This window comes from Chiloscyllium plagiosum, unplaced genomic scaffold (genome assembly GCF_037043375.1).
Source record: "Chiloscyllium plagiosum isolate Xiang-an unplaced genomic scaffold, Cpla_swu_hap1 HiC_scaffold_4, whole genome shotgun sequence".
NCBI classification, from domain to species: Eukaryota; Metazoa; Chordata; class Chondrichthyes; order Orectolobiformes; family Hemiscylliidae; genus Chiloscyllium; species Chiloscyllium plagiosum.
The window spans coordinates 90,290,907-90,318,387 of record NW_028270142.1 but is presented as its reverse complement, the minus strand read 5'-3'; the positions used below and the strand labels follow the sequence as shown (position 1 = coordinate 90,318,387).

The 27,481-nt window shown below is 41.8% G+C and overlaps 1 protein-coding gene across 3 annotated transcripts in view; it reads right to left on the bottom strand.

Annotated features, from left to right (window-relative positions):
* Window positions 1-27,481, bottom strand: part of thoc1 (THO complex 1) — an 88,959-nt gene that overhangs the window by 49,892 nt on the left and 11,586 nt on the right. For all 3 annotated transcript variants that reach the window (XM_043688246.2, XM_043688247.2, XM_043688248.2), the window contains exons 5-7: window positions 12,068-12,186; window positions 3,535-3,583; window positions 929-1,024 (exon numbers count right to left, since the gene is read on the bottom strand). In XM_043688246.2, the coding sequence (XP_043544181.1) occupies window positions 929-1,024; window positions 3,535-3,583; window positions 12,068-12,186 (264 nt within the window). The remainder of the gene's footprint in view (window positions 1-928; window positions 1,025-3,534; window positions 3,584-12,067; window positions 12,187-27,481) is intronic.

The window sequence follows — 27,481 nt, the reverse complement described above, 5'->3', positions numbered from 1 at the left end:
ATTGCCCATAGTGTTCAGGGATGTGGGGGTTAGGTGCATTAGTCAGGGGTAAATATAGAATCATAGGGTAGGGGAAATGGGTCGGTGTGAACTTGTTGGGTCAAATGGCCTGTTTCGACATGATAAGGGTTCTATGGTTTGCATAGGCTGCTTGTGGGAAGGTTGAAGATGATGTAGATATTTTCTTTCTTATTTTCATTAAACAATCACAACCATCACTATTAAAAGGAACATTTGTTGCAATAAAAGACACAATGTGCATCACAAATGCGAGCAAGGGAAATAGATGCCATGCCAGGAGGAGAGACTGGAATGGGTGACAAGAATTTTAACTGTAATTGTGCTTTTTGAGGAAATTTCTAATGGTGGCGGGCGATGAAGGAGAGGGACAAGAAAGGGGACAATATTGCGAGAGAGAGAGAGGCAGATAGAGATTGGGGACAGGGTGGGGTAAAGGGCAAGGCCAGGCAGTGAGTGGGGGCAAGAGAAAAAGGGAACAGTGAGACAGTGAGGAATGGAGTTCAAAACATGACAGCTCACACTTCCTGGCTGACTGAGAATTCTTTAATATGATTGGGTACTTGATCTTTTTGAAGGCACCACTGTTACAAGAAGTTGGAGATCCTTCCTAGCTGGATTCAGAATGAAATTAATGACGGAAAATGTGAAAACTGCTCCATTGAGATTGCAGGCTTTTTTTTAGGTCAGCATTGAGTGTCCTCTCTTCACCACCAATCAGAAAACCTTGGTCCTGGTCATAGTTTTGTTGAGAGACATGTAGTGAGAAGCAACTCCAGACTTCTTTTATGGAACTCTAGGTGGTGTATAGATAGACGTCCAACACATGAAGAAACTCTACCTAACAGTCGCCACATCAAACGTGCATGAGTAGCAATGGAATTTCCTTGAAATTATTTTAATTTCTTACCTGATTTTTCTGATAAAGGAAACAATCTGGCCAAGAATAACTGAATTCTTCCACAGAAAACAGTGTTTTGTGATTTGGAAAGTCTTCGCAGCAAATCTGCAAAATTATTTAGATTTAGTGAAAAACATAAAAAAGGCATGACAACAGAAAAAAAACAGTTGGAACTCTAGCATGAAATAGAGATGAAGCCATGCACTCACAACTCCATTATGTGACTTGTCATTATGACAGCAAAAGGCATCAAGTGAAAAGACAGCAGTTACAAAGATGGTCTTGAAAATCCTGCAACTGGTAGAAGTTCAGAATTTCCAGAAAGTTGGGGTGGGGATCTAAATCTGTGTATGAATCAATGTCACAAGTTTGTTTAACATTCATCATTAAATAATAGAGTTGAGAGAGTTCGCAATTATTCTAGCTACCAATAACAGGAAACATCATGTTGGAGTAGCAGAAGTCAAGGGACACAATTAAGGTAGGAAAGGTATCAGCTATGTGCATTTAACCCATGCTTCTACTACCAATCTGCATTTGATGAGTATGGACCAATTTAATTATACCTGCATCAGAATAGATTGTGACAATTTCTAGTTGCCAAAGCATTACATTTGAAAAAGGGGAGTTCAAATAGCAAATAGCACAAATACAATTAACCTAATGCTCCTGACTCTAAAATACTATAATAGAGTAGCATGTTGTAAATAGGGCACAAAGAATGCATAAAATTATACATTTCAATTGTGCCATATTGAGGTCAAAATAATCTGGAGGAGGCCACATCAATAGTCAGAGGCCAGAGAAGAGAATATTGGAAAAAGTAAACTAACAGAAGAAGTAAATATGGATACACTGAATAGGGTGCAGAGAAGACTTGAAACATGACACCACAAATCAGTGAGTATATCTATTGGCTAAAGACTGGCAAGTTGGATCACTTCTGTCTTGAAAAAAGGCTGAAGTACAAAAGTATGAAAAATTACAAAGCTTTTGACAGTGCAAGTATAGAGAGAAAATTACCTCTTTTTACAAAAAGCATAACTAGAGGATATGAATATCAAACATTCACCAAGAAATAAGAAATTAAGAAGAATAATGTGGCACGGGAAATATTGGACAATCATTTAAGGTGAAGCTCAACAAGTATGAGAGAGAGGGAATAGTTTACTCAGAGGAGAGAAAATGGGGAGAGGCTTGAGTCAAGTATAAACAGGACATAGACTTGTCGGTTGTTTGTGTGTTATATATGGCATATAAATGCCAATACTGTGCTTAATGAATTGTGGTTTTCCATGGCTAAAGAAATCTGAAATTCATGCTTAGGTTCTGCAGCTAAGTTTCACCCAACCGATAATGCTTCTGTGTACTATACTCTTATGTATACCAATGCAGCCAATTAATTACGGAAAAAGACAGGCTTGAAAGCATTTTTCGGATGGCTGGTTATAGATTAAAAATGATCCTTAAGGCAATTCTGGTACACACTTGAGACTGCAGAAATATAACACATGAAATTAAAATAATCTGAGGTTTTAAAGAACTATGTAGTTTTACATTATGTTGAGGAATAGGTAAATGCAACCATTTCAGACTGAGGGTGTAGTGCATACACGATGCAATAAATAAACAAAATGTATGTTCCCTAATGAAAACCCTCCTTGGGCATGGTAGTTACGTGGGGTCTCATGACAACTGAGTTTGTTACATAATAGTGTTGGAGACTTAGAAAATAGCACAAGAAAATAGAGATTTATATTTTACAGGGATAAATTATTTTAAAAGCTCGAACCACTGATTTTGCAAAATCCACAGTTAACCCAAAACCACTTTAAATCAAGTCCTAGAATTCATTTACTTATTACAGTAGAGATTCACACATTCAAGTACTTATGAATCCACAATTTTGAGGAAAATATTTCCTCACATCTACAGTGTCCAAAGGGATAAAAAAAAACAAAATTTGAGATATTTATAATTTTAACTAGGTTTAAAGTTGTGAAAATATTTCATTTTAATTTTGTGAAGTCTCCTGCTTAGTTGAAATACATTTGATTCATGGTTTACTGAGATATAGAATTATTCAGTCTCACTTAGTTAAATTCAGAGCTGTGGAGAATGTAATAGACTTCCACTATTCGAATGAATTTACAGCAGGATAAATGATAAGGCAGAAGTCATTACTTGTGTTCGGCACGAGAAAAGCTATGTGGATAGCCCACTAATTGTAATCAGCTGTCACTGCATCTTCAGTATTATCACTTCTATATGTTCTTGTAAAATAAATTATCTATTAGTTTTAGTCTTAACACAACTGCCAGACAGTCTTTTAGTGACTGGCATCTCATTTACTGCCTTGTGCAAGGTATCATAGTTCAAGAATAAGCATTAGCTTTGAGGCACACTATCCCATTTACACATATTTGAAGGTAAAGGCTTGGTTGAAATGACTGCTACATTTAAAAAATTGCCTTTTTGAACAAGGACAAAATATTTGTTTTAAGAAGTTCTTTCAACAATGCCTGAAGATAAAACCAAGTAGATCTTATTTATACAAGTATTTAACTGTAAAATAGCAGAGTCAAGTTTAGAATGGCTGATCAATAACCACTTACCATTGCACATTCTCAACAAGTAGTTTTTTCCAGCAGAGTAAAATGTTGCCTAAAAGCAAAACACAATTATTACCATGACTGCTTTACACAGATTTATCCTTGACTGTCGAAAGCGTGCTATTACCTGACTTTTCTGACCACAATCCAACTTATATTAGAAACTTACAGGTGTCATATTTCCTGAGGTCTATGCCTTTGTTGCCTTTCAACCAAACACAGGAAGATACTTAAAATGGTCCTAAAGCTATGCCACTTCATTTATCCTCTCTGGAAAAGCACCTGGCCTTCACTTGATGCCCCCCCAAAAAATTGCTTTTGAACATGGAGAATATGAAAGACACATGCTTCAACAAGTACCTTGCTTCCACCATAAGATCAGAAACAGTGACATGCCCTGATGACTGTGCATGTGATATGGTGTCTCAGTGGTTAACACTACTGCCTCACAGCATTGGGGACCTGGGTTCGATTCCAGCCTCGGGTAACTGTGTGGAGTTTATGTGTTCTCCCTGTGTCTGTCTGGGTTACTGCTGGGTGCTCTGGTTTCCTTCCTCCTATCATGTCCATAGATTTGATTTATTGCAGTCACATGCACCGAAGTACAGAGAAAAGTTTTTGGGTGGCACGGTGGCACAGTGGTTAGCACTGCTGCCTTACAGCGCCAGAGACCCGGGTTCAATTCCGACCTCGGGCAATTGTCTGTCTGTGTGTGTGGAGTTTGCACATTCTCCCCGTGTCTGCGTGGGTTTCCTCCACAGTCCAAAGATGTGCAGGTTAGGTGAACTGGTCATGCTAAATTGCCCGTAGTGTTAGGTGAAGGGGTAAAATGTAGGGGAATGGGTCTGGGTGGGTTGTTCTTCAGAGGGATGGTGTGGACTTGTTAGGCCGAAGGGCCTGTTTCCACACTGTAAGTAATCTAATCTAATCTAATGTTCAGTTTCACTTGCAACTCGCTACTTGCCAGACATGGACAAGATTCAAGTTTGGGCTAAAACATATGAAATAAGTTTTATATCAAACAGATCTTCAGTGATGAGCAACTCCAACAAAAAGAGATTCTGATTAACTTCACTTGAGATCACTGCACTCCCCAGGTACAGTCACATAGATGGGTTAACTCCAGGAAAGGTTGGCAGCTAGTGCAGTAGTCTTTTGTGGATATACCCATTTCAGGTATGCTGTTTTGGAAAATGTAGGGGGTGATGGATTCTCAGGGGAACGTAGCACGAACAGCCAAGTTTCTGATGTTGAGACTGGCTCTAATGCAATGAGGGGTACATCGGGTTCCAAGAGATCAATTGTGTTAGGGGATTCTCTAGTCCGAGGTACAGAGAGGCGTTTCCGTGGCCAGCAGCGAAAAATCAGAACGGTGTGTTGTTTTCCTGGTGCCAGGATCAAGGATGTCTCAGAGAGGGTGCAGAATGTTCTCATGGGGGGGGGGGAAGAGGGGCCAGCAAGAGGTCATTCTCCACATTGGAACCAATGACATAGCAAGGGAAAAGGTTGAGTTTCTGAAGTGAGATTACAGAGTATTAGGCAGAAATTTAAAAAGGAGGTCCACAAGAGTAGTAATATCTAGATTATTCCCGGTGCTACGAGCTAGTGATTGCAGGAATAGGGGGGTAGATCTGAAGAATGCATGGCTGAGGAGCTAGTGTTTGGGAGAAGGATTCACATTTTTGGATCATTGGAATCTCTTTTGGAGTAGAAGTGACCTGTACAAGGAGGATGAATTGCATCTAAATTGGAAGGGGACTACTATACTGGCAGGGAGATTTGCTGGAGTTGCTCGGGAGGATTTAAACTAGTAAGGTGGGGGAGTGGGACCCAGGGAGATAGTGAGGAAAGAGATCAATCTGAGACTGGTACAGTTGAGAACAGAAGCGAGTCAAACAGTCAGGGCAGGCAGGGACAAGATAGGACTAATAAATTAAACTGCATTTATTTCAATGCAAGGGGCCTAACAGGGAAGGCAGATGAACTCAGGGCATGGTTAGAAACATGGGACTGGGATATCATAGCAATGACAGAAACATGGCTCAGGGATGGGCAGGACTGGCAGCCTAATGTTCCAGGATACAAATGCTACAAGAAGGATAGAAAGGGAGGCAAGAGAGGAGGGGGAGTGGCATTTTTGATAAGGGATAGCATTACAGCTGTGCTGAGGGAGGATATTCCCGGAAATACATCCAGGGAAGTTATTTGGGTGGAAATGAGAAATAAGAAAGGGATGATAACCTTATTGGGATTGTATTATAGACTCCCCAATAGTCAGAGGGAAATTGAGAAATAAACTTGTAAGGACATCTCAGCTATCTGTAAGAATAATAGGATGGTTATGGTAGGGGATTTTAACTTTCCAAACATAAACTGGGACTGCCATAGTGTTGAGGGTTTAGATGGAGAGGAATTTATTAAGTGGGTACAAGACAATTTTCTGATTCAATATGTGGATGTGCCTACTAGAGGTGCAAAACTTGACCTACTCTTGGGAAATAAGGCAGGGCAGGTAAATGAGGTGTCAGTGGGGGAGCACTTTGGGGCCAGCGATCGTAATTCCATTACATTTAAAATAGTGATGGAAAAGGATAGACCAGATCTAAAAGTTGAAGCCCTAAATTGAAGAAAAGGCCAATTTTGACAGTATTAGGCAAAACTTTCAAAAGCTGAGTAGGGGGCAGATATTCGCAGGTAAAGGGATGGCTAGAAAATGGGAAGCCTTCAGAAATGAGATAACAAGAATCCAGAGAAAGCATATTCCTGTTAGCGTGAAAGGAAATGCTGGTAGGTATAGGGAATGCTGGATGACTAAAGAAATTGAGAGTTTGGTTAAGAAAACGAAGGAAGCACATGTGAGGTACAGACAGGATAGATCGAGTGAATCCTTAGAAAAGTATAAAGGAAGTAGGAGTATACTTAAGAGGGAAATCAGGAGTGCAAAAAGAAGACATGAGATAGCTTGGGCAAATAGAATTAAGGTGAATCCAAAGAGTTTTTACAAATACATTAAAGACAAAAGAGTAACTAGGGCAAGGCGACCTTTGTGTGGAGCCGCAGTAGATGGGGGAGATACTAAATGAGTAGTTTGCATCAGTATTTACTGTGAAAAAGGATATGGAAGATATAAACTGTAGGGAAATAGATGGTGACATCTTGCAAAATGTCCATATTACACAGGAGGAAGTGCTGGTTGTCTTGAAACAGGTAAAGCTGGATAAATCCCCAGGACCTGATCAGGTGTACTCTAGACCTCTGTGGGAAGCTAGAGAAGTGATTACTGGGACTCTTGCTGAGATATTTCTATCATCGATAGTCAAGGTGAGGTGTCGGAAGACTGAAGATTGGCTAATGTGGTGCCACTGTTTATGAAGGGTGCTAAGGACAAGCCAGAGAACTATAGGCCAGTGAGTCTGGTGTCGGCGGTGGGAAAGTTGTTGGAGGGAATCCTGAGGGACAGGATGTACATGTATTTGGAAAGGCAAGGACTGATTAGGGATAGTCAACATGGCTTTGTGCATGGGAAATCATGTCTCACAAAATTGATTGAGTTTTTTGATGAAGTAACAAAGAGGATTAATGAGGCAGAGCAGTAGATGTAATCTATATGGACTTCAGTAAGGCATTCGACAAGGTTCACCATGGGAGACTGATTAGCAAGGTTAGATCTCACAGAATACAGGGAGAACTAACCATTTGGATACAGAACTGGCTCAAAGGTGGAAGACAGAGGGTGGTGGTGGAGGGTTGTTTTTCAGACTGGAGGCCTGTGACCATTGGATTACTACAAAGATCAGTGCTGGGTCCTCTACTTTTTATCTTTTAAATAAATGATTTGGATGCGAGCATAAGAGGTACAGTTAGTAATTTTGCAGATGACACCAAAATTGGAGGTATAGTGGACAGCGAAGAGGGTTACCTCAGATTACAACAGGATCTTGACCAGGTGGGCCAATGAGCTGAGAAGTGGCAGATGGAGTTTAATTCAGATAAATGCGAGGTGCTGCGTTTTGGGAAAGCAAATCTTAGCAGGACTAATACACTTAATGGTAAGGTCCTAGGGAGTGTTGCTGAACAAAGAGACCTTGGAGTGCAGGTTCATAGCTCCTTGAAAGTGGAGTCGCAGGTAGATAGGATAGTGAAGGCAGCGTTTGGTATTCTTTCCTTTATTGGTCAGAGTATTGAGTACAGGAGTTGGGAGGTCATGTTGCGGTTGTACAGGACATTGGTTAGGCCACTGTTGGAATATTGCATGCAATTCTGGTCTCCTTCCGATCGGGAAGATGTTGTGAAACGTGAAAGGGTTCAGAAAAGATTTACAAGGATGTTGCCAGGGTTGGAGGATTTGAGCTAGACAGAGAGGCTGAACAGGCTGGGGCTGTTTTCCCTGGAACGTCAGAGGCTGAGGGGTGACCTTAAAGAAGTTGACAAAATCATGAGGGGCATGGATAGGGTAAATAGGCAAAGTCTTTTCCTTGGGATCGGGGAGTCCAGAACTAGAGGGCATAGGTTTAGGGCGAGAGGGGAAAGATAAAAGAGAGATCTAAGAGGCAACATTGTCACACAGAGGGTGGTACGTGTATGGTATGAGCTGCAAAAGGAAGTGTGGAGGCTGGTACAATTGGAACATTTTAAGAGGCATTTGGGTGGGTATATGAATAGGGAGGGCTTGGAGAGATATGGGCTAAGTGCTGACAGGTGGGTTGCGATATCCGGTCGGCATGGACGGGTTGAACCGAAGGGTCTGTTTCCATGCTGTGCATCTCTATGACTCTTAGTACTATGAAGTGGGCTGTAGCACTTAGGCACAGTTGACTCTTCAAGCTGACTCCACAATTTACTAAGATCGTGGCTGATCTGGTTGTCATCTCATCTTTACATTTCTGTCTGCACCCTCTAACACTTGGCTCCAAAACTACAAGAGCAGGGCACAGGCTGGACATTATGTGCTAAATCACCTTGGGATTCTCCAGTGCCTATCTAAAAGCAAAATGGCAAAAAATCAGAAGTGTAATCAAATACTCTCCACAGGTCTACATAAGTGCAGTTCCAACAACACTCAAATAGCTTGATATCATCCAAAACAATACAACCCAGTCTATTGTTCCCATACCCACCACCTTAGTACACTCCTTCCACCACCAATGCAATGCGGCTACAGTGCATACCATCTACTAGATACATTGCAAGAACTTGTTAATGCTGCCTTGACAGCCTCTGTCACACCCATGATCTTGAGCATGTGGAAGCACAGCGAAGCAGGTATAAAGGAACACAATCACTTGCATATTCCCATCCAACCATACACTATCCTAAATAAAATTTTGTTCCTGTCCATCCCTATGTCAAAATCCTAGGACTTCATCCCTAACAAAATTGCAGTCATACCTCTACTATACCAACTGAAGCACTTTAAGAAGGTATCTCATTCCCAATTTCTCAATGGCAACTGGGAGGAAATAATACATGCTGACCTTGCCAACAATACATACATTCATCCAAGTAACACATGCTAAAACAATTAAATTTCCTTTTCATTTTACTACAGCAGTTTTGCTAATTATAATTGAAAACAGTTGTAGAAATTAAAGGTAGGCCAAGCACCAAAAAGATATCTGGTGAGAAACCATTAAAAATATGACTTGCCCAATGGTAATGTGAGACAATAACTGAATTCAAAAATTTATCAGCATTCGATTTTTCCATAATAATATAATGAAAATAGTTTATGTTCAAAATTAGTTACGTAAAACTTTTAGAAATAATATTTCGGGATAAAGCTACCATCGCTTGGACAAGTGCAGATTAATTAGGTAAAACTACCACAAATTTGTTAAAAGCAAATTAAACTCAACCAAACTGATTTGAGTTTTTTTTGATGAGAAGTGATAGATGAGGATATTGTGCGTGATATGCTGAGTACAGGCATCCAAAAGGCATTTATTGAAGTGCCACATAGATACGCCAGCAAAGTTGAAGCCCATGAAATAAATGAAAAGTGACAACATGGATACAAAGTTGCTGGGTCACATACTGTGAATGGTTGTTTTTCAGACTGGAGCAATGCAAAAAGCTTCAGCAATCCGCCTCTTCATTTCTTCAGCAATACTCAAGCATGTACAACCAAGTGACTATTTGAAGTATATTAATGACTCTGACTTGGATGCGTATGTTACAATTTCATAAATTTTACTGTCACAAAATTAAAAAGTATTGTACTGAAAGATAGTAACAGACTTCTGGAAGACTCGAGCAAGCTGATAGAATGAATGCGCATGTGGTAAATTAAGTCTAATGCAAAAATGTGTGAAGTTATGTGTGTTGGGAAGAACAAAGAAGAGACATGCCACACATTAAAGGGCACAATTCTGTACCGGATGCAGGAATAGAGGGGTGTGGATATGTGACTATAAAAATTGTTGAAGCTGGCAGGGCAAGTTTGGGAAGCAATAACAGCATGGAAGCCATGGAGAGCTGTTATGAAGCTATGTTTGGCCTCATCTGAAGTGCTGCTTCCAATTATGGACACATTCATTATGGAAGAGTGTCAAGGCAGAGAGGGAGCAGAATAGATTTCCAAATTAGCTTTCGGGATGCCAGTTACATCAGTAGAATGGAAGAGTTGGGGTTGTCCTCAAAAAAAATTGCAGAGGAGATTTGACAGAAGTGATCAAAATTATGAAGATTTAGACACCATATACAGAGAAATGTAGCCATTATGGAGAAGGGTCAATGGCAATGGACTGCATTTTAAGAGGCAAAAGAATCAGCTGCAACGTGTGAAAATCTTTTTTAATATAGAAAGTGATTAGGATCTGGGAGGACTACTTGAGATTGCTGAAGAGATAAGTCAAATCAGAACTTTTAACATCAACCGAGTTAAACACATGAAGGATTACAGGGCTTCCAGTTCCTAGTCTTCAACAAGATGGGCCAGAATCAGCATGTCTTGTACATTTTTAATCCTTTTTTGCTATGGTCCCAACTTAGACTTTAATGGTTCATTTGCTTCCAATGGATTTTAACCAATTTTACAGTTATTATTGTTTAACAAATGCAATATAACTAGATTGCTTTAAAAAATTGATGTTTTCTAAATTTTATATTTCTATTTAGAATGTTTGATTACAGAATATCTAATCGAATATAACATACTAAAGGAAGTCTCAATATAATATAAATCATACAAATGATAAATGTTTGCCAATGGTACACTGATACAGTAAGAAAATATACTTTCTAGTCACACATAAATTATCCAATTTCAGCAAGAATTGAAAGGCTAGTAGAATTTCATGTAGTACTAACTATGGTTAAAAGCAAAAAAAATCCATTTGTTCCATATGGTTAAAAAGTGTACACATGGGTAGCAGAAAATTAAACTGAACTTTGAATCCCAAATTCTGCAACACTTATCATCTAGACACACATGTAAAGAAAGGCCAAATTGTTAATGTACCACGGAAAGGTAACAAACATGAACTACAATTCTGTGAAGAAAATGAGGAGGCAGTGAGATGCCTGTAACATCTATTACTTTTAACTGCAGATTGTCTTGATTGATAATTAGACAGACTTCAGACCCTTATTATCAGGACACTAAATTTTAACAACATTTCCTCCATCATCTTTACAGATTATATTCCTATTGTTGAACAAGGGCTGATCACACATACAAACAGCAACTTGTAAACTGAAGTTACCCTAGTTTCAGCCACTAGTTTGGGCTGATGAACCAGATGAGCTCGGAGGATGATATAAAGTGCAAGTCCTTATTTGGAGGAAGAATATTAAGGTAATCCAAAAGGTGTCTTTGGAGTGAGTCTATACTGGAAAGACACTAGCTCTCAGATGAGCTAAGAACCATCAAGAACACGATACTACTGTTCAGGAAGATAAGCAACAAAAAGGATAAAAATGAAGGATTTCGCTGTGCCATCAGCGAAAACTTTGGACAGCAATTGTCACAGAGTTGTGGACCCCAATCTTGGAGGATCCCAAGACCTGAAAGAAACTGTCTGGCCAGCATGAGCATGAAATCTTGGGTATTAGGCTTTTTTTACGTTGACTGTTCAGGGAACATCATTCGAAAACTTACTGTGTACGCGCTTGGATTTTAGCCTTGTATGAATTGCATGCCTCCTGTTAACCTCTTCCTAGCCAAATGGTGTGAATTGTATGTCTGTTTTAACTAAACAAATAAAGTTAGTGCTTAGTTGATACAGACTTGACTCTTGCCTTCTTTGTGCCAAGCTAATAACTATTGTCAAGGGCACTAACTGGGTAATACCGTCATTAACCAAGACACAACAGCAAACAATCTACTCTCGGGGCTCCACTGATCCAAAATTGAAAAAACTGCAGGGTGTTTTGCATTGGTGTTATTTGACTAGATTCCCAATGAACCAACAATTTTATTTTTAATCATTAAAAATGATCAATAAATTAATATCAGGAAATGTGAATAAAAATAAAGTGTCAAATTATTTCACCTGCATCTTTTGAGAATCTATTTTTCATCAAATGGCTCACTTACAGATTTCCAAGTTCCTACATTTTTCTCAACAAAAGTGAATATTCTGTCACACTGGTCAAGAGGAAGGCAATCGAGCACATCACCAAGCAGTAGAAAGGGTGTTGTTGCAGAACAGATACCTGCATAAGCACAAAATAAGCAATCAGGTTATTACAGCTTAAAATGCTTGTTTGTTTAATGAAGAATGCTATTGAACCCTAGTGCTCAATGTTCTTTCACTAATAGATTAAAACATTTGTTTTGGGTATCTTAATTTGGCTGAAGAGGAAAACAAAATTTTACAATTCTAAATACCAACACATCGAAGTCTGTACCAAAGGTTTCGTGATGGGGAGCAACTAAGATGAGAGATAGTTTATCATTGTTAACATCAACAATTCTTTTGATCAATGAATTAAAACACATTTTTGGTTATGTTTACCTACAAAACCAGTCATAGAGTTTTGTTAATAATTTCATATAATTAGTTAAGTTTCCATTAAATATTTCTAAATTATGAATTTTAAAAAGCGATAGACTAGGAAGTATTGGCATTCAGAGATCCTCAGAGTTATTGTACTGAAATCATAGAAAGCAGTAGGGTGACTCAGTGGTTAGCACTGCTGCCTCACAGCGTCAGGGACTCGGGCTCGATTCCAGCCTCAGGCGACTGTCTGTGTTGTGTTGGCACATTCTCCCCGTGTCTGCGTGAGTTTCCTCAGAGTGCTCCGGTTTCCTCCCACAATCCAAAGTTGTGGAGGTTAGATGAATTGGCTATGCTAAATTGCCCAGAGTGTTCAGGAATGTGTAGGTGAGGTGCATTAGTCGGGTAAATGTAGAGTAGTGTAGGGGAATGGGTTTGGGTGGGTTACTCTTCGGAGGGTCGGTGTGGACTTGTTGGGCTGAATGCCCTGTTTCCACACTGTGGGATTCTACGATTCAACTACCACATAGAGAAAATAATTAGGAAAGCAAATGACACATTAGTCTTTGTATTAAACAGATTGATGTACAAGAGGAAATAAGTTTTTTTAAACCAATTAGATAGTGTCTTAACAAGGTCACATTTGAAGTACTGTGCAGTTTCAGTTTCTTTAACTAAGAAAGGATAGACTTGCCTCAAGGGTTTGAGATATCGGTTAACTAGATTGATTTCTGGGACAAGAAGCATTTGTCCTGAGAGGTTTAAAACTTTTCAGAAAATAGATAATTTGAATTTCTCTTTAGAAATTATTGGTTTCTACACAAATTGTAGAATAATTGGAAGCGCTTTGTGGGATCTGAAATCCTCAGGCTGAGACAAGTATACTTAATTTTGCCAAAACTTTAAATAAATGAAATTTCATAGTGACTGTTGCTGTGTGTGTTGAAAAGTTAAAAATGGCTATACCTATTCCTTCAGGTTTCCTCAACAAGACAGGATTTGACTGAGTTGGAGATAGGAAGGACTGCAAATGCTGGAAGCCAGAGTCAATAGATGTGAAGCTGGAAAAGCACAGCAGGTTAGACAGCAACTGAGGAGCAGAAAAGTCAACGTTTTGGGTTCTGTTGAAGGGTTTCGGCCCACAACATTGACTCTCCTGCTCCACAGATGGTATCTGACCTGCTATGCTTTTCCAGGTTCACAGCATTTGACTGAGTACCTTGCAACAAATAACAATTGTTAATTTAAAACAAGTGACAGGTTACTTATATATAGAATGGCAAGGAGAAATTTCAAAACAAATAGTTTGAGGTCTTAAGCTCAACATTTAAACCTGGAGGAAGGAAACAGTAATCTAGATAAACTGCAGCTTAAATTGGCGAGGACAGCTGCAAATGAGGCAGTTTGAAATTGAATAAGAAAATTAATAAATCTGGACTGAAAAGGGAAGCAAAAGAGAAAAAAGAAAGAAACAGCAAAACTTTAATTAAAGTTCAGGGAGCATTGGAAAGAAAGCTTTAAATTTCATAGACAGAAAAAAATCAGTAAGTTTGAATTGGACAGAGAAAGGCTCTTACTGCATGAACAGGGAAGTAATAGATAGATTTGAATTGACTCAAGTTTAACTTTTCATGTTCATTCTCAGATGCAGGCATCGCTGGCTAGGCCAGCACTTACTGTCCATCTCTAAATTCTCCTGTGAAGATGGTGATGAGCTGCCCTCTTGAACCACTGAAGACCTTGATATGGAGTCCATCACAGTATTGTTAGAAAGAGGTTCCAGGTTATCAACTCAATAACAGTCAAGGAGTGGTGACATAGTTTCAAGTCAGGACGGTGTTTGGCTTGGAGAACCTGGTAATGCTCCCATGCATCTATTCCCCTTGTCCTTAGATAGAAATTGTAGGCTTGGAAGCTGTTTTGGAAGGAGATTTGTGGCAATGCATTTTGCACATAGTATACATTGTTATCCTGTGTATTAGTTATGGAGGGAATGGATATTAAGGTAGTGGATGTGATGCCAATCAAGTAGGCTGCTTTGTCTTGAAAAAGGGTGAACCTTCTTGAGTGTTAAACATAGAACATAGAAAAGTAAAGCACAGAGCAGGCCCTTTGGCCCACGATGTTGTGCCGAGATTTAATCCTAATGTAAAATATAGTAACAACCTCCACACCCCTCAACTCACTGCTATCCATGCGCATGTCTTGCAGTCGCTTAAATGTCCCCAATGATTCTGTTTCCACCACCACCACTGGTAACGCATTCCAGGCATTCACAACTCTCTGTGTGAAAAACCTACCTCTGACGTCTCCTTTACACCTTCCTCTTAATATCTTCAAACTATGACTTCTCGTACCAGTCAATCCTGCCCTGGGGAAAAGTCTTTGGCTATTGACTCTATGTATTCCTCTCATTATTTTGTACACCTCTATCAGGTTTCCTCTCTTCCTCCTTCTCTCCAGAGAGAAAAGTCCGAGCCTATTCAAACTTTCTTCATAAGGCAAGCCTCCAGTCCAGGCAGCATCCTGGTAAACCTTCTTTGCACCCTCTCCAAAGCCTCTGTATCTTTCCTATGGTAGGGCGACCAGACCTGGACACAATATTCCAAGTGCGGCCTCACTAGGGACTTGTAGAGCTGCAGCAAAACCTCACGGCTCTTAAACTCTATCCCCCTGTTGATGAAAGCCAAAACACCATATGCTTTCTTAACAACCCTATCCACTTGGTGGCAACTTTGAGGGATGTACTTGCACACCCAGATCCCTCTGTTCCTCCACACTGCCAAGAATCTGGTCTTTAATCCTATATTCAGCATTCGAGTTTGACCTTCCAAAATGCATCACTTCGCATTTATCCAGGTTGAACTCCATCTGCCATTTCTCAGTACAGCTCTGCATTCTGTCTATGTCACGCTGAAGCCTGCAGTAGCCCACTATACTATCGACGATACCTCCAACCTTTGTGTCATCTGCAAATTTACTAACACACCCCTCAACCTCCTCATCCAAATCATTGATAAAAACTACAAAGAGCAGAGCCCTGCGGGACCCCACTCAACACTGTCCACTCTCTGCCTTCTGTCAGCCAGCCAATTCTCAATCCAGATAGCCACGTCTCTCTGTATCCCATACTTCCTGACTGTATGAATGGGCCTACCACGGGGAACCCTTTCAAATGCCTTGCTTAAATCCATATACACCACATCCACTGCTCGACCATCGCGACCTGTCTTGACACCTCCTCAAAGAACTCAATAAGATATGTGAGGCATGACCTGCCCCTCACAAAGCCATGCTGACTGCCCTTAATCACACTATGCGTTGCCAAACTGTCATAAATCCTATCCCTCAGAATTCTTTCCAAAACTTTGCTGACCACAGACGTAAGACTGACTGATCTGTAATTGCCAGCGATTTCCCTATTACCCTTCTTGAAAAGAGGAACAACATTTGCCTCCTTCCAATCCTCCGATACAACTCCCGTGGAGAGTGAGGAGGCAAATATCCTCGCCAGCGGGTTAGCAACCTCCTTTTTCACTTCCCAGAGCAGCCTAGGATAAATCTGGTCTGGCCCTGGGGACTTATCAATCTTAATGTTTACCAAACTTTCTAGCACATCAACTTCATCAATCTTGATCTGGTCAAGACTGTATCCTAGCTCTTCTAAGTTTTCATTTATAACAAGTTCCCTTTCCATGGTGAAAACCAAAGCACAAAACTCATTTAGGGCTTCCCCTATCTGCTCAGACTCCACGCACAAGTTCCCTCCGCTATCCCTGATCGGCCCTACCTTTTCCCTGATCATTCTCTTATTCCTCATGTATGAGTAAAACGTTTTTGGGTTCTCCCTAATCCTTCTTGCCAAGCCATTTTTGTGCCCCCTCCTGACTCTCCTCAGTCCATTTCTGAGCTCCTTTCTAGCAAGCCTGTAATCCTCTAAAGCTGTGCTAGATCCTTGCTTTCTCCACCTTACATAAGCTGCCTGCCTTCTTCCTTTTGAGGAGAAGTTCCTCTGTTCTCGTCATCCAAGGTTCCTTAATCTTACCTCTTCTTACCTGACTCAGAGGAACAAATTTGTGCATCACTGACAACAACTGCTCATTAAATAGTCTCCACATGACTACTGTGCCCTTTCTGTGTAACAATTGCTTCCAGTCTATACGTCCCAACTCCAGTCTGATAGCCTCAATTTCCTTTTCCCCAATTGAATATCTTCCCTCAGTAATTGCTCCTTTCACTTTCCAAGGCTATGCTAAATGTGAGGCAGTTGTGATCACTGTCACCAAAGTGCTCTTCCACTGCGAGATCTGACACCTGCCCTGGCTCGTTGCCAAGCACCAAATCCAAAATGGCCTCACCCCTCGTCAATCTGTTGACATACTGAGTAAGGAAACCTTCCTGAACACACCTGACAAAATTGGCTCCATCCAAACCATCTACACGTAGGAGGTTCCAGTCGATATTGGGAAAGTTGAAATCACCCATAAAAACAACCCTGTTACTTTTGCAGTTTTCAGAATCTGCCCGCCTTTGAGATCTTCAATCTCTCTACTGCTATTAGGTGGTCTGTAGAAAACCCCCAATGCGGTGGCTGTTCCCTTGCTGTTCCTAACTTCCACCCATATTGACTCAGTAGACAAACCTTCATTTCTGTAGCTGAAATGCACTCTCTGATTAGCAATGCTACACCCTCTCCTCTTTTTCCACCCTCCCTGTTCTTTTTAAACGTTCTAAAACCTTGAACATCAAGCAACCATTCCTGCCCCAGTGAAACCCACGTCTCCGTTATGGCCACAACATCGTAGTCCCAAGTACTGAGCCATGCTCTAAGTTCGTCACTCTTATTTCTTGTTGTTGGAGTTGCACACATTCAGCAGTTGGAGATTATTACAGACTTTCATCTTGAAGAAAGTGGACAGTATTGGGGACAGGAGGTATGTTATTAGGGGCAGACTTCCTCAGCTCTCATCTGTTTTTGTAGCCCAGTTCAGCTTTGGGTCAATGGTAAACCAGCATGATGTTGATAATGGAGGATTCAGTGATGGTAATACCACTGAAGGTCAGAACGAGATGGTTAGATTCTCTCTTGTTAGAAACAACCATTGACTCGCAATTGTATGGCATGTACTGCTTCGTTACCTGACAAGTTGCAAATAGTGCTGAATATCATGCAACTATTACTAAACATCCCAACCTCTCACTTTACGATAGCGAGAAACTGAAACTCAGGTTGTGGGGGGGGCGGAGTCGTAGAATTAACCCTGTCAAAGATGAATCAGATGTTTTCCTGTGATACAAGTTTTAAAACTCTACAGCTATGAAAGAGAATCAAAATCAGAAGATGACATATGAACTGGATGATCCACAAACTGAATTAAAGTTCAACAACAAGGTCAGTCCTGAGAATCAAACAACATGCTGAGTCTGGAATGTAAACAGCATTCTAAAACAAAACTACTTCTGCAGTTTTCAACTGCTCATGTTCCAAAGTCAGAGGGACCACTTAGCAGTCAGCAATGAACAAACATTCCCAACAAAAATCAGGTGTGCAAGGTTTTAACCAAGGACAGGGTAATAAAAATGACTTAAAGCATATGAGATAGGAGCTACTAGCAACAAAAAAGCCTTCTCATCTTTTGAGAGGAAGAAATTTATGAATCATTGGAAAAAGTGACATTAAAATTTACCTTTTGTGTGTGTTGGGTACATATAGGTTAAACATTTTGATGCTGCCAAGATGGATTGTTTAAAGAACAACTAACAACATGGGGAAACCATGTTACTTGTACTGTATGTCTAAGCTAATTAACGACTAACTAATAATGTGCAAATAACACTATGAACTGATATATTTCTTGTACTACTTCTGCAAACACTACAATGATAATCACGTGGTTTCCTCTCTTCGGAGTAGGTTGTTACAAGCATAATGCTTGCAAACACTTTTTAGGACTGTATCTGTTGGTGTATCAGATTACCTTCAAATGCCGGTTTTACGAATGGTGTATTGGGACCAATGCTGGTGTAAGTTAGTAACTACAAGACACAACGGAGGAGCTAGCCAGAGTTGATTGAAAGGGCAGCAGCAATGGCAGAAATTTCCTGGTGGTAATTCAGGAGGCACAGCCTAAATTCATCCCAAGGAAGAAGAAACACACGAAGGGAAGGACAACGCAAGCGTGGCTCCCAAGGGAAGTCAGGGACAGCAGAAAAGCAAAAGAAAGAGCATACAACGCGGTGAAGATTCGTGGGGAAAGCAGGGGACTGGGAAGCCTTTAAAGACCAACAGAAAAAAACTTGAACAGCAATGATGATGTTTGAGAGTACGCTAGCTAGTAGCAGAAAACAAAATTGTAATAGTTTTGTTTAGATATAAAAAAGATAAAAGAGAGGCAAAAGTGGACATTAGATTGCTTGAAAATTAGGATGTAGTAGTAGTAATGGAGAACAAAGAAAGAGCAGAAGAACTGAATAGATAATTTGCATCGATGCTCATGGTGAAAGATACCAATAATGTACCAGAACTTCAAGAGAGTCTGGGGCAGAGGTGAGTGTAGTGGCCATCACTAAGGAGAAGTGCTCAGGAAGCTGAAAGGTCTGACAGTTAATAAATCACATCAACCAAACTGACTAAACTCTACAGTCCAAAAGAAGATAGCTGAGGAAATTGTGCAGGCATTGGTGGCGATCTTTCAGGAATCACTGGAGTCAGGGAGGTTGCAGAAAATGGCTGTTCAAAAAGGGAGGGAGGCAGAAGATGGGAAATTATAGGCCAGTTAGTCTGATAAGGTAAGGTTTTAAGAGTCCATTATTATGGATGAGCCTGCAAAGTACTTGGAAGGAAATGGTAAAACAGGGCTGAGCTAGCATGGCTTTGCTGAGGAGAGGTCATGTTTGACAAATCTTAGATTTCTTTGAGGAGATAACAAGCAAGATAGACAAAGGAAAACCAGTGGATGTGATCCAGAAGGCCTTTGGCAAGGTGCCACACAGGACATGGTTTCGTAACAGCCCATGGTGTTAGGGCAAAGTACTAGCATAAACAGAGGATTGTCTAACTGACAGACGGCAAAGAGTGGAGATAAGTGGATCTTTTTTCAGATTGGCAGCCAGTGACTAGAGGAGTTCTGAAGGGGCCACAACTAATCATGTTATAAGTTAACAATCTTGACGGAGGAACTGAGAGCATTATTGCTATGATTGCAGATGATATGAACACAGGTGCAGAAGGATCTGGATAGACTAGGAGAGTGGACAAGAAGTAGCATATTAAATATAATGTGGGAAAGTGAGAGGTTGTGCATTCTGGAGGAAGAATAGAGGCATAGGCTATTTTCTAAATGGGGAAAGGTTTCAGAAATCTGAAACACAAAAGGGACTCAGAAGTCCTCCTTCTGGATTCTCTTAAGTTAATGTACAGGAACAGTTGGCAATTAGAAAGACAAATACAATGTTACAGCATTCATTTCAAGAGGGATAGAAGGCAAAAAGAAGATGTACTGCTGAGGGTCTAAGGCCCTGGTCAGACCTAAGGTCCTATGATCTTAGTAAATTTTGCTGGCTTAACTGTTAAAGTATAAATGGAATAATTAGGTTGTGTTATTCAAAGGGGCTATATCCAATTTTTATACTTAGGAATAATGGTAGCTATTTCTAAAGTCCATAATGAGAAGATCCCTAGTCTCTTAGGAACCAGAGAGGTGTTACCAATATGAAGTTGTGTGGGAATCAGTCCCTTTGTTTCCAAGAACAAAGGCCATTATCAACAGAGATAATTGACGACCATTCCAACTTGACTATAAAGCCAATATGTTTCCTGTTAGAGAGTGGACTGAGGAAGCCACTTTTAGATCAGGTCACAAATTTCTATATAAAAGGAAAAATATCACAGAGAGGGAATTATAATTTATTTTTTGTGCGGCCTGCAGCCAACCAAGAGCAAGAAAGCTAAACAAGATGGAATTTGTCAGGCTTATACCTTAATCAGAAGAAATGCTGATTCTATCATATTCCATGCAAAGCAGATGGGAGCTGACATTCAGTTTGACTGCTGAGTTCATGGGCAAGCTAAAACAGGCGTTTGCTGAGCTTGATCTGGAGGGGAATCCCTTGAAAAACTCTTAATGTGCATGGTCTTATTGAGAAAGGAAAAGAACAGAATGAAAGCTTGGAATGATGTGAATCACTTGGAATTGGTTCCAGCAGAATTGAATGTTTACTTAAGAGACTGAGTAATGTAATATATTGATTTTGTTTGGTCATCATTAAACAAAAAGCATATTTTCTGTTTGGTCATTCAAAGTGTAAGTTGCCGACAAATCTACGAGTGTTCTTATTTAGCTATTTGAGACAGTAAATATTTTATGATATTACATCTTGTTTTGCTTCCTTCTTTTAGTTCACAACCAGAGGTTGCAATTTCTCTTTAAAGGTTAGTAGTCTCTATCAATACATAATGGGACTGAATTAACTGGGCTTGTATTCTCTAGAGTCTAGAAGAATTATGCTTTTTGTGGCATACATAAAAGACTTCGCTTTGATGCCATGGTCATGACTTCATAGTTTATGGATGATATGAAAATTAACTGTGGGGTCGAAAGTAAATAAGAACTATGAACATTATGAAAAGTACCAATCATAGAATCGCTACAGTGTGTAAACAGGCCCTTCAGTCCAACAAGTCCACACTGACTCTCCAAAGAGTAATCCACCCAGGCCCATTCATCTAACCTATTATTCCTGTATTTACTCTTGACTAATCTACACATCCCTGAGCACTACGGAAAATTTAGCATGGCCAATTCACCTAACCTGCACGTCATTGGATTGTGGGAGGAAATCTGAGCACCCGGAGGAAACCCATGCAGACAGGGGGAGAATGTGCAAACACCACACAGACAGTCGCCCGAGGCCGAAATCAAACCCGGGTCCTTGGCACTGTGAGGCAGCAGTGCTAGCTCCTGAGCCACCATGCTGCCCAATGGATTGATTAGGCAGACAGAAAAATAGCAACTGCAATTCACTGTTGTGGACTGTTGTCTTTGAATCGGAGATAATTGAAGAGAGATTTAAATGAAGGCTATAAAATAATGAAAGAACTAGACAAAAATAAATAAGAAGATCCATTTCTTTTAGCAAAAAGGTAAGGAATCAGGGCATTGATATAAATTAATTGATAGAAGCATGACAGAAGAATTGCGGAAACTGTTTTTTCAGAGTGTATGTGCTGGAGCTTTTCACTGCCAGAAAAGGTAATAAAAGAATTTGATAAAATTTTATAAATTTTACATTTTTGAAAAACTTGGACATGCACAAGCAGTGTTGTAATCTGAAAGGTTAGGGACCGATAGCCAGTAAGTGGATAGCTCTTTTTCAGCTGGCACAGACACAATGTGAAAATTTTAAAAAATGAAAACACTGAATACCCTGCATGTAGGTGCTGACAGCTGGGCAAACATTTATTGCCATTACCTAGTTACCCTTGAGAAGGTGATGGTGAGTGGCCTTGTTGAACTGCTATGTACTGTTGGTCAAGCGTCAATTCCGTTCGTGAGAGAATTCCAGGATTTTGATCCAGAAATAGCGATATATTTCAAAGTCAGGACTGTGAGCCCTTTGGCAGGGAACTTGGAGGTAGTGGTATTCCCATATTTCAGCTGGCCCAGTCCTTCCAGATGGAAGTGAAGATGATTTTGGAAGGTGTATAATTCTTTAAGGCGGCTTGGTGGATATCTGTATGGCATCTTGCAGAAAGAACACAACTACTGCGAATGAGTGTCAGTGATGGGGGTGGGGGGGGGGGGGGGGGGAGAAGAGAGTGGATATTTGTGGATGTCGTGCCAGTTAGTTGGGCTGCTTTGACCTGAATACTACCAAGTTTCTTGAGTGTTGATGGAACTACATTCCGCCAAACAAAATATTCTTCATGCTACTGATTTGTGCCTTATAGATGGCTTTGCATTGTCAGGAGGCAAGTCATTCACCACAGGATTCCTAAACTTTAACCTGCTCTTGTAGCTCAGTATTTGTTGATATTTTCAAACCAACATATTCAGAGACGGTATTTCACACCTCTGGAGCAGGTGAGACCTGAACCCAGATCTCCTGGCTCAGAAGTTGGGACTCTACCATTGCACTACATGCACCCTACACAGCATTTATATTATAGAAGCCCTGCAGTGTGGAAACAGGCCTTTGGCCCAACATGAAAGTGAAATCGCAGGTAGATAGGATAGTGAAGGAGGAGAAAGTGAGGTCTGCAGATGCTGGAGATCAGAGATGGAAATGTGTTGCTGGAAAAGCGCAGCAGGTCAGGCAGCATCTAGGGAACAGGAGAATCGACGTTTCGGGCATTAGCCCTTCTTCAGGAATGAGGGAAGTTGGTCCAGCAGGCTAAGATAAAAGATAGGGAGGAGGGACTTGGGGAGGGGCGTCGGTAATGTGATAGGAGGAAAGAGGTCAAGGTGAGGGTGATAAGTCAGACTGGGGTGGGGGCGGAGAGGTCGGGAAGACGATTGCAGGTTAGGAAGGCGGTGCTGAATTTGATGGATTTGACTGAGACAGGGTGGGGGGAGGGAAAATGAGGAAACTGGTGAAATCCGAGTTCATCCCTAGTGGTTGGAGGGTTCCTAGCCGGAAGATGAGGCGTTCTTCCTCCAACCGTCGTTTCGCTGTGGTCTGACGATGGAGGAGTCCAAAGACCTGCATATCCTTGGTGGAGTGGGAGGGGGAATTGAAATGTTGAGCTACAGGGTGGTTGGGTTGGTTGGTCCGGGTGTCCCAGAGGTGTTCTCTGAAACGCTCCGCAAGTAGGCGGCCTGTCTCCCCAATATAGAGGAGGCCACATCGGGTGCAAAGGATGCAATAGATGATATGTGTGGAGGTACAGGTGAATCTGTGGCGGATATGGAAGTTTCCTTTGGGGCCTTGGAGGGAGGTGAGGGGGGAGGTGTGGGCGCAAGTCTTGCACCTCCTGCGGTTGCAGGGGAAGGTGCCGGGAGTGGAGGTTGGTTTGGTGGGGGGTGTGGATCTGACGAGGGAGTCACGGAGGGAGTGGTCTTTACGGAATGCTGATAGGGGAGGGGAGGGAAATATATCCTTGGTGGTGGGGTCCGTTTGGAGGTGGCGGAAATGGCGGCGGATGATGCGCTGTACATGGAGGTTAGTGGGGTGGTAGGTGAGGACCAGTGGGGTTCTGTCCTGGTGGCGGTTGGAGGGGCGGGGTTCAAGGGAAGTGGAAGAGATGCGGTGGAGGGCATCGTCGACCACGTCGGGGGGGAAATTGCGGTCTATGCCTGCCTCTTCGTAGGATATGTGGAACAATCCATCTTCCGCAACTACACTGGCCCCACCCCCCACCTTTCCACCTATCACATTAGTGAAGGAGGAGTTTGGTATGCTTTCCTATATTGGTCAGAGTATTGAGTACAGGGGTTGGGAGGTCATGTTGCGGCTGTATAGGACGTTGGTAAGGCCACTGTTGGAATATTGCATGCAATTCTGGTCTCCTTCCTATCGGAAAGATGTTGTGAAACTTGAAAGGGTTCAGAAAAGATTTACAAGGATGTTGCCAGGGTTGAAGGATTTGAGCTACAGGGAGAGGCTGAACAGGCTGGGGCTGTTTTCCCTGGAGCATCGGAGGCTGAGGGGCGACCTTATAGAGGTTTACAAAATTATGAGGGGCATGGATAGGATAAATAGGCAAAGTCTTTTCCCTGGGGTTGGGGAGTCCAGAACTAGGGGGCATAGGTTTAGGGTGAGAGGGGAAAGATATAAAAGAGGCCTAAGGGGCAACTTTTTCACACAGAGGGTGGTATGTGTATGGAACGAGCTGCCAGAGGATGTGGAGGAGGCTGGTACAATTGCAACATTTAAGAGGCATTTGGATCGGTATATGAATAGGAAGGTGGGTTATTTGGCCGGCATGGACGGGTTGGACCGAAGGGTCTGCTTCCATGCTGTACATCTCTATGAGGGTGAAATGTGAGGAGGATGTTCGGAGATGACAGGGTGACCTGGACAGGTGAGGTGAATGGTCAGATGTATGGCAGATGCAGTTTAATGTGGATAAATGTATGGTTATCCACTTTGGTGGCAATAACAGGAAGGCAGATTACTACCTAAATGGAATCAAATTAGGTAAAGGGGCAGTACATAGAGATCTGGGTGTTCTTGTACACCAGTCAATGAAGGTAAGCATGCAGGTACAGCAGGTAGTGAAGGCGGCTAATAGCATGCTGGCCTTCATAACAAGAGGGAGTGAGTATAGAAGCAAAGAGGTTCTTCTGCAGCTGTACAGGGCCCTGGTGAGACCACACCTGGAGTATTGTGTACAGTTCTGCTCTCCAAGTTTGAGAAAAGACATTCTGGCTATTGAGGGAGTGCAGCGTAGGTTCTCGAGGTCAATTCCTGGAATGGCTGGACTACCTTACGCTGAAAGACTGGAGTGACTAGGCTTGTATACCCTTGAGTTTAGAAGACTGAGAGGGGATCTGATTGAGACATATAAGATTATTAAAGGATTGGACACTCTGGAGGCAGGAAACATGTTTCCGCTGATGGGTGAGTGCCGAACCAGAGGACACAGCTTAAAAATACAGGGTAGACCATTTAGGACAGAGATGAGGAGAAACCTCTTCACCCAGAGAGTGGTGGTTGTGTGGACTGCTCTGCCCCAGAGGGCAGTGGAGGCCCAGTCTCTGGATTCATTTAAGAAAGAGTTGGATAGAGCTCTCAAGGATAGTGGAATCAAGGGTTATGGAGATAAGGCAGGAACAGGATACTGATTAAGATGATCAGCCGTGATCATACTGAATAGTAGTGCAGGCTCAAAGGGCAGAACGGCCTACTCTTGCACCTATTGTCTATTGAATCTATGTCTAGACTGACCCTTCAAAAAGTAACCCACCCAGACCCATTCACCTTATTACCTTACATTTACCCCTGTCTAATGCATTTTGCCCTGAACACAATGGGCAATTTAGCATGGCCAATTTACGTAATCTCCATGTCTTTGGATTGTGGGAGGAAAGCTTCGCAGTCACAGGGAGAATGTGCACATTCCACTCATGCTTCATCCAGTTCAGTTCCTGGTCAATAGTAACCCCAGGATGTTGATTAGTAGATTTGCTGATGGCAATTCCACTAAATGACAAGGGACAATAGTTAGATTCCTTCATTAGAGATGCATTGCGAATCATCTTATATCTTTCAGGTTTTATTGTTTAGTTTAGTGAAATACAACTTTCGTCGCGGGCTTGCAGGGTAGATTCTGAGAAGGATGTTTACCTTGGCTGATAGAAGGATAGATCCATAGCTCACAGTTTCATCATAACAGGTTGTGTCCTTAAAACTGAGACAGGCATAGAGGTATACAGCATGAAAACTGACCTTCAGTTCACCTCATCCATACTAACCAGATATCCCAAATAGATCTAATCCCATTTGCCAGCATTTGGCCCATATCCCTTTAAACACTTCCTATTCATACCCACATCCAGGTGCCTTTTAAATGCAAGGTTTGTGAAGGTTTGTAGCTCAGGTTGAGGTTTAGGGTGTAGGTTTGCTCGCTGAGCTGTAGGTTTGATATCCAGACGTTTCATTACCTGGCGAGGTACCTGGGTGAGTTGGAGGTTTAGATTAGGAGTTGGCTGGCTGGAAGAAGACAGAGGGTAGGAGTTGATGGCAAATGTTCATCTTGGAGTGCCGTCACTAGCGGTGTTCCGCAAGGATCTTTTTTGGGACCATTGCTGTTTGTCATTGTTATAAATGACCTGGAGGAGGGGTTAGAAGGTTGGGTGAGTAAGTTTGCGGATGATACGAAAGTCGGAGGAGTTGTAGACAGTGAGGAAGGATGTGGCAGGTTACAGCGGGATATAGATAAGCTGCAGAACTGGGCAGAAAGGTGGCAAATGGAGTTCAATGTAGCTAAGTGTGAGGTGATTCACTTTGGTAAGAGTAATAAAAAGATGGGGTACTGGGCTAACGGTCGGATACTTGGTAGTGTGGATGAGCAGAGGGATCTTGGTGTCCATGTACACAAATCTTTGAAAGTTGCCACCCAGGTAAATAGTGCGGTGAAGAAGGCATATGGCGTACTGGCTTTGATTGGTAGAGGAATTGAGTTCCGGAGTACTGAGGTCATGTTGCAGTTGTATAAGACTCTGGTGCGGCCACATCTGGAGTATTGTGTGCAGTTTTGGTCGCCATACTATAGGAAGTGGAGGCACTGGAACGGGTGCAGAGGAGGTTTACCAGGATGTTGCCTGGTATGGTAGAAAGATCGTATGAGGAAAGGCTGAGGCACTTGGGGTTGTTTTCATTGGAGAAAAGAAGGTTTAGGGGTGACTTGATAGAGGTGTATAAGATGATTAGGGGTTTAGATAGGGTCAACAGTGAGAATCTTTTTCCACGTATGGAGTCAGCTATTACAAGGGGGCATAGCTTTAAATTAAGGGGGGGTAGGTATAGGACAGATATTAGGGGTAGGTTCTTTACTCAGCGAGTCGTGAGTTCATGGAATGCCCTGCCAGTAGCAGTGGTGGACTCTCCCTCATTATGGGCATTTAAGCGGGCATTGGATAGGCATATGGAGGATAGTGGGCTAGTGTAGGTTAGGTGGGCTTGGATCTGCGCTACATCGAGGGCCGAAGGGCCTGTACTGCGCTGTATTCTTCTATGTTCTATGTGACCTCCAAATGAAGCGAAGCTGTTGTCTCCTGCTTTCTATTTATATCTTTCTCCTGGATGGGGCTCCTGGGGTTTGTGGTGATGTCATCTCCTGTTCGTTTTCTGAGGGGTTGATAGATGGTATCTAAGATCTATGTGTTTTTTATGGCATTGTGGTTGGAGTGCCAGGCCTCGAGGAGTTCTCTGGCATGTCTTTGCTGAGCCTGTCCCAGGATAGATGTGTTGTCCCAGTCGAAATGGTGGGTTTTTTTCATCCGTGTGTAGGGCTATGAGGGAGAGAGGGTCGTGTCTTTTCGTGGCTAGCTGGAGTTCGTGTATCCTGG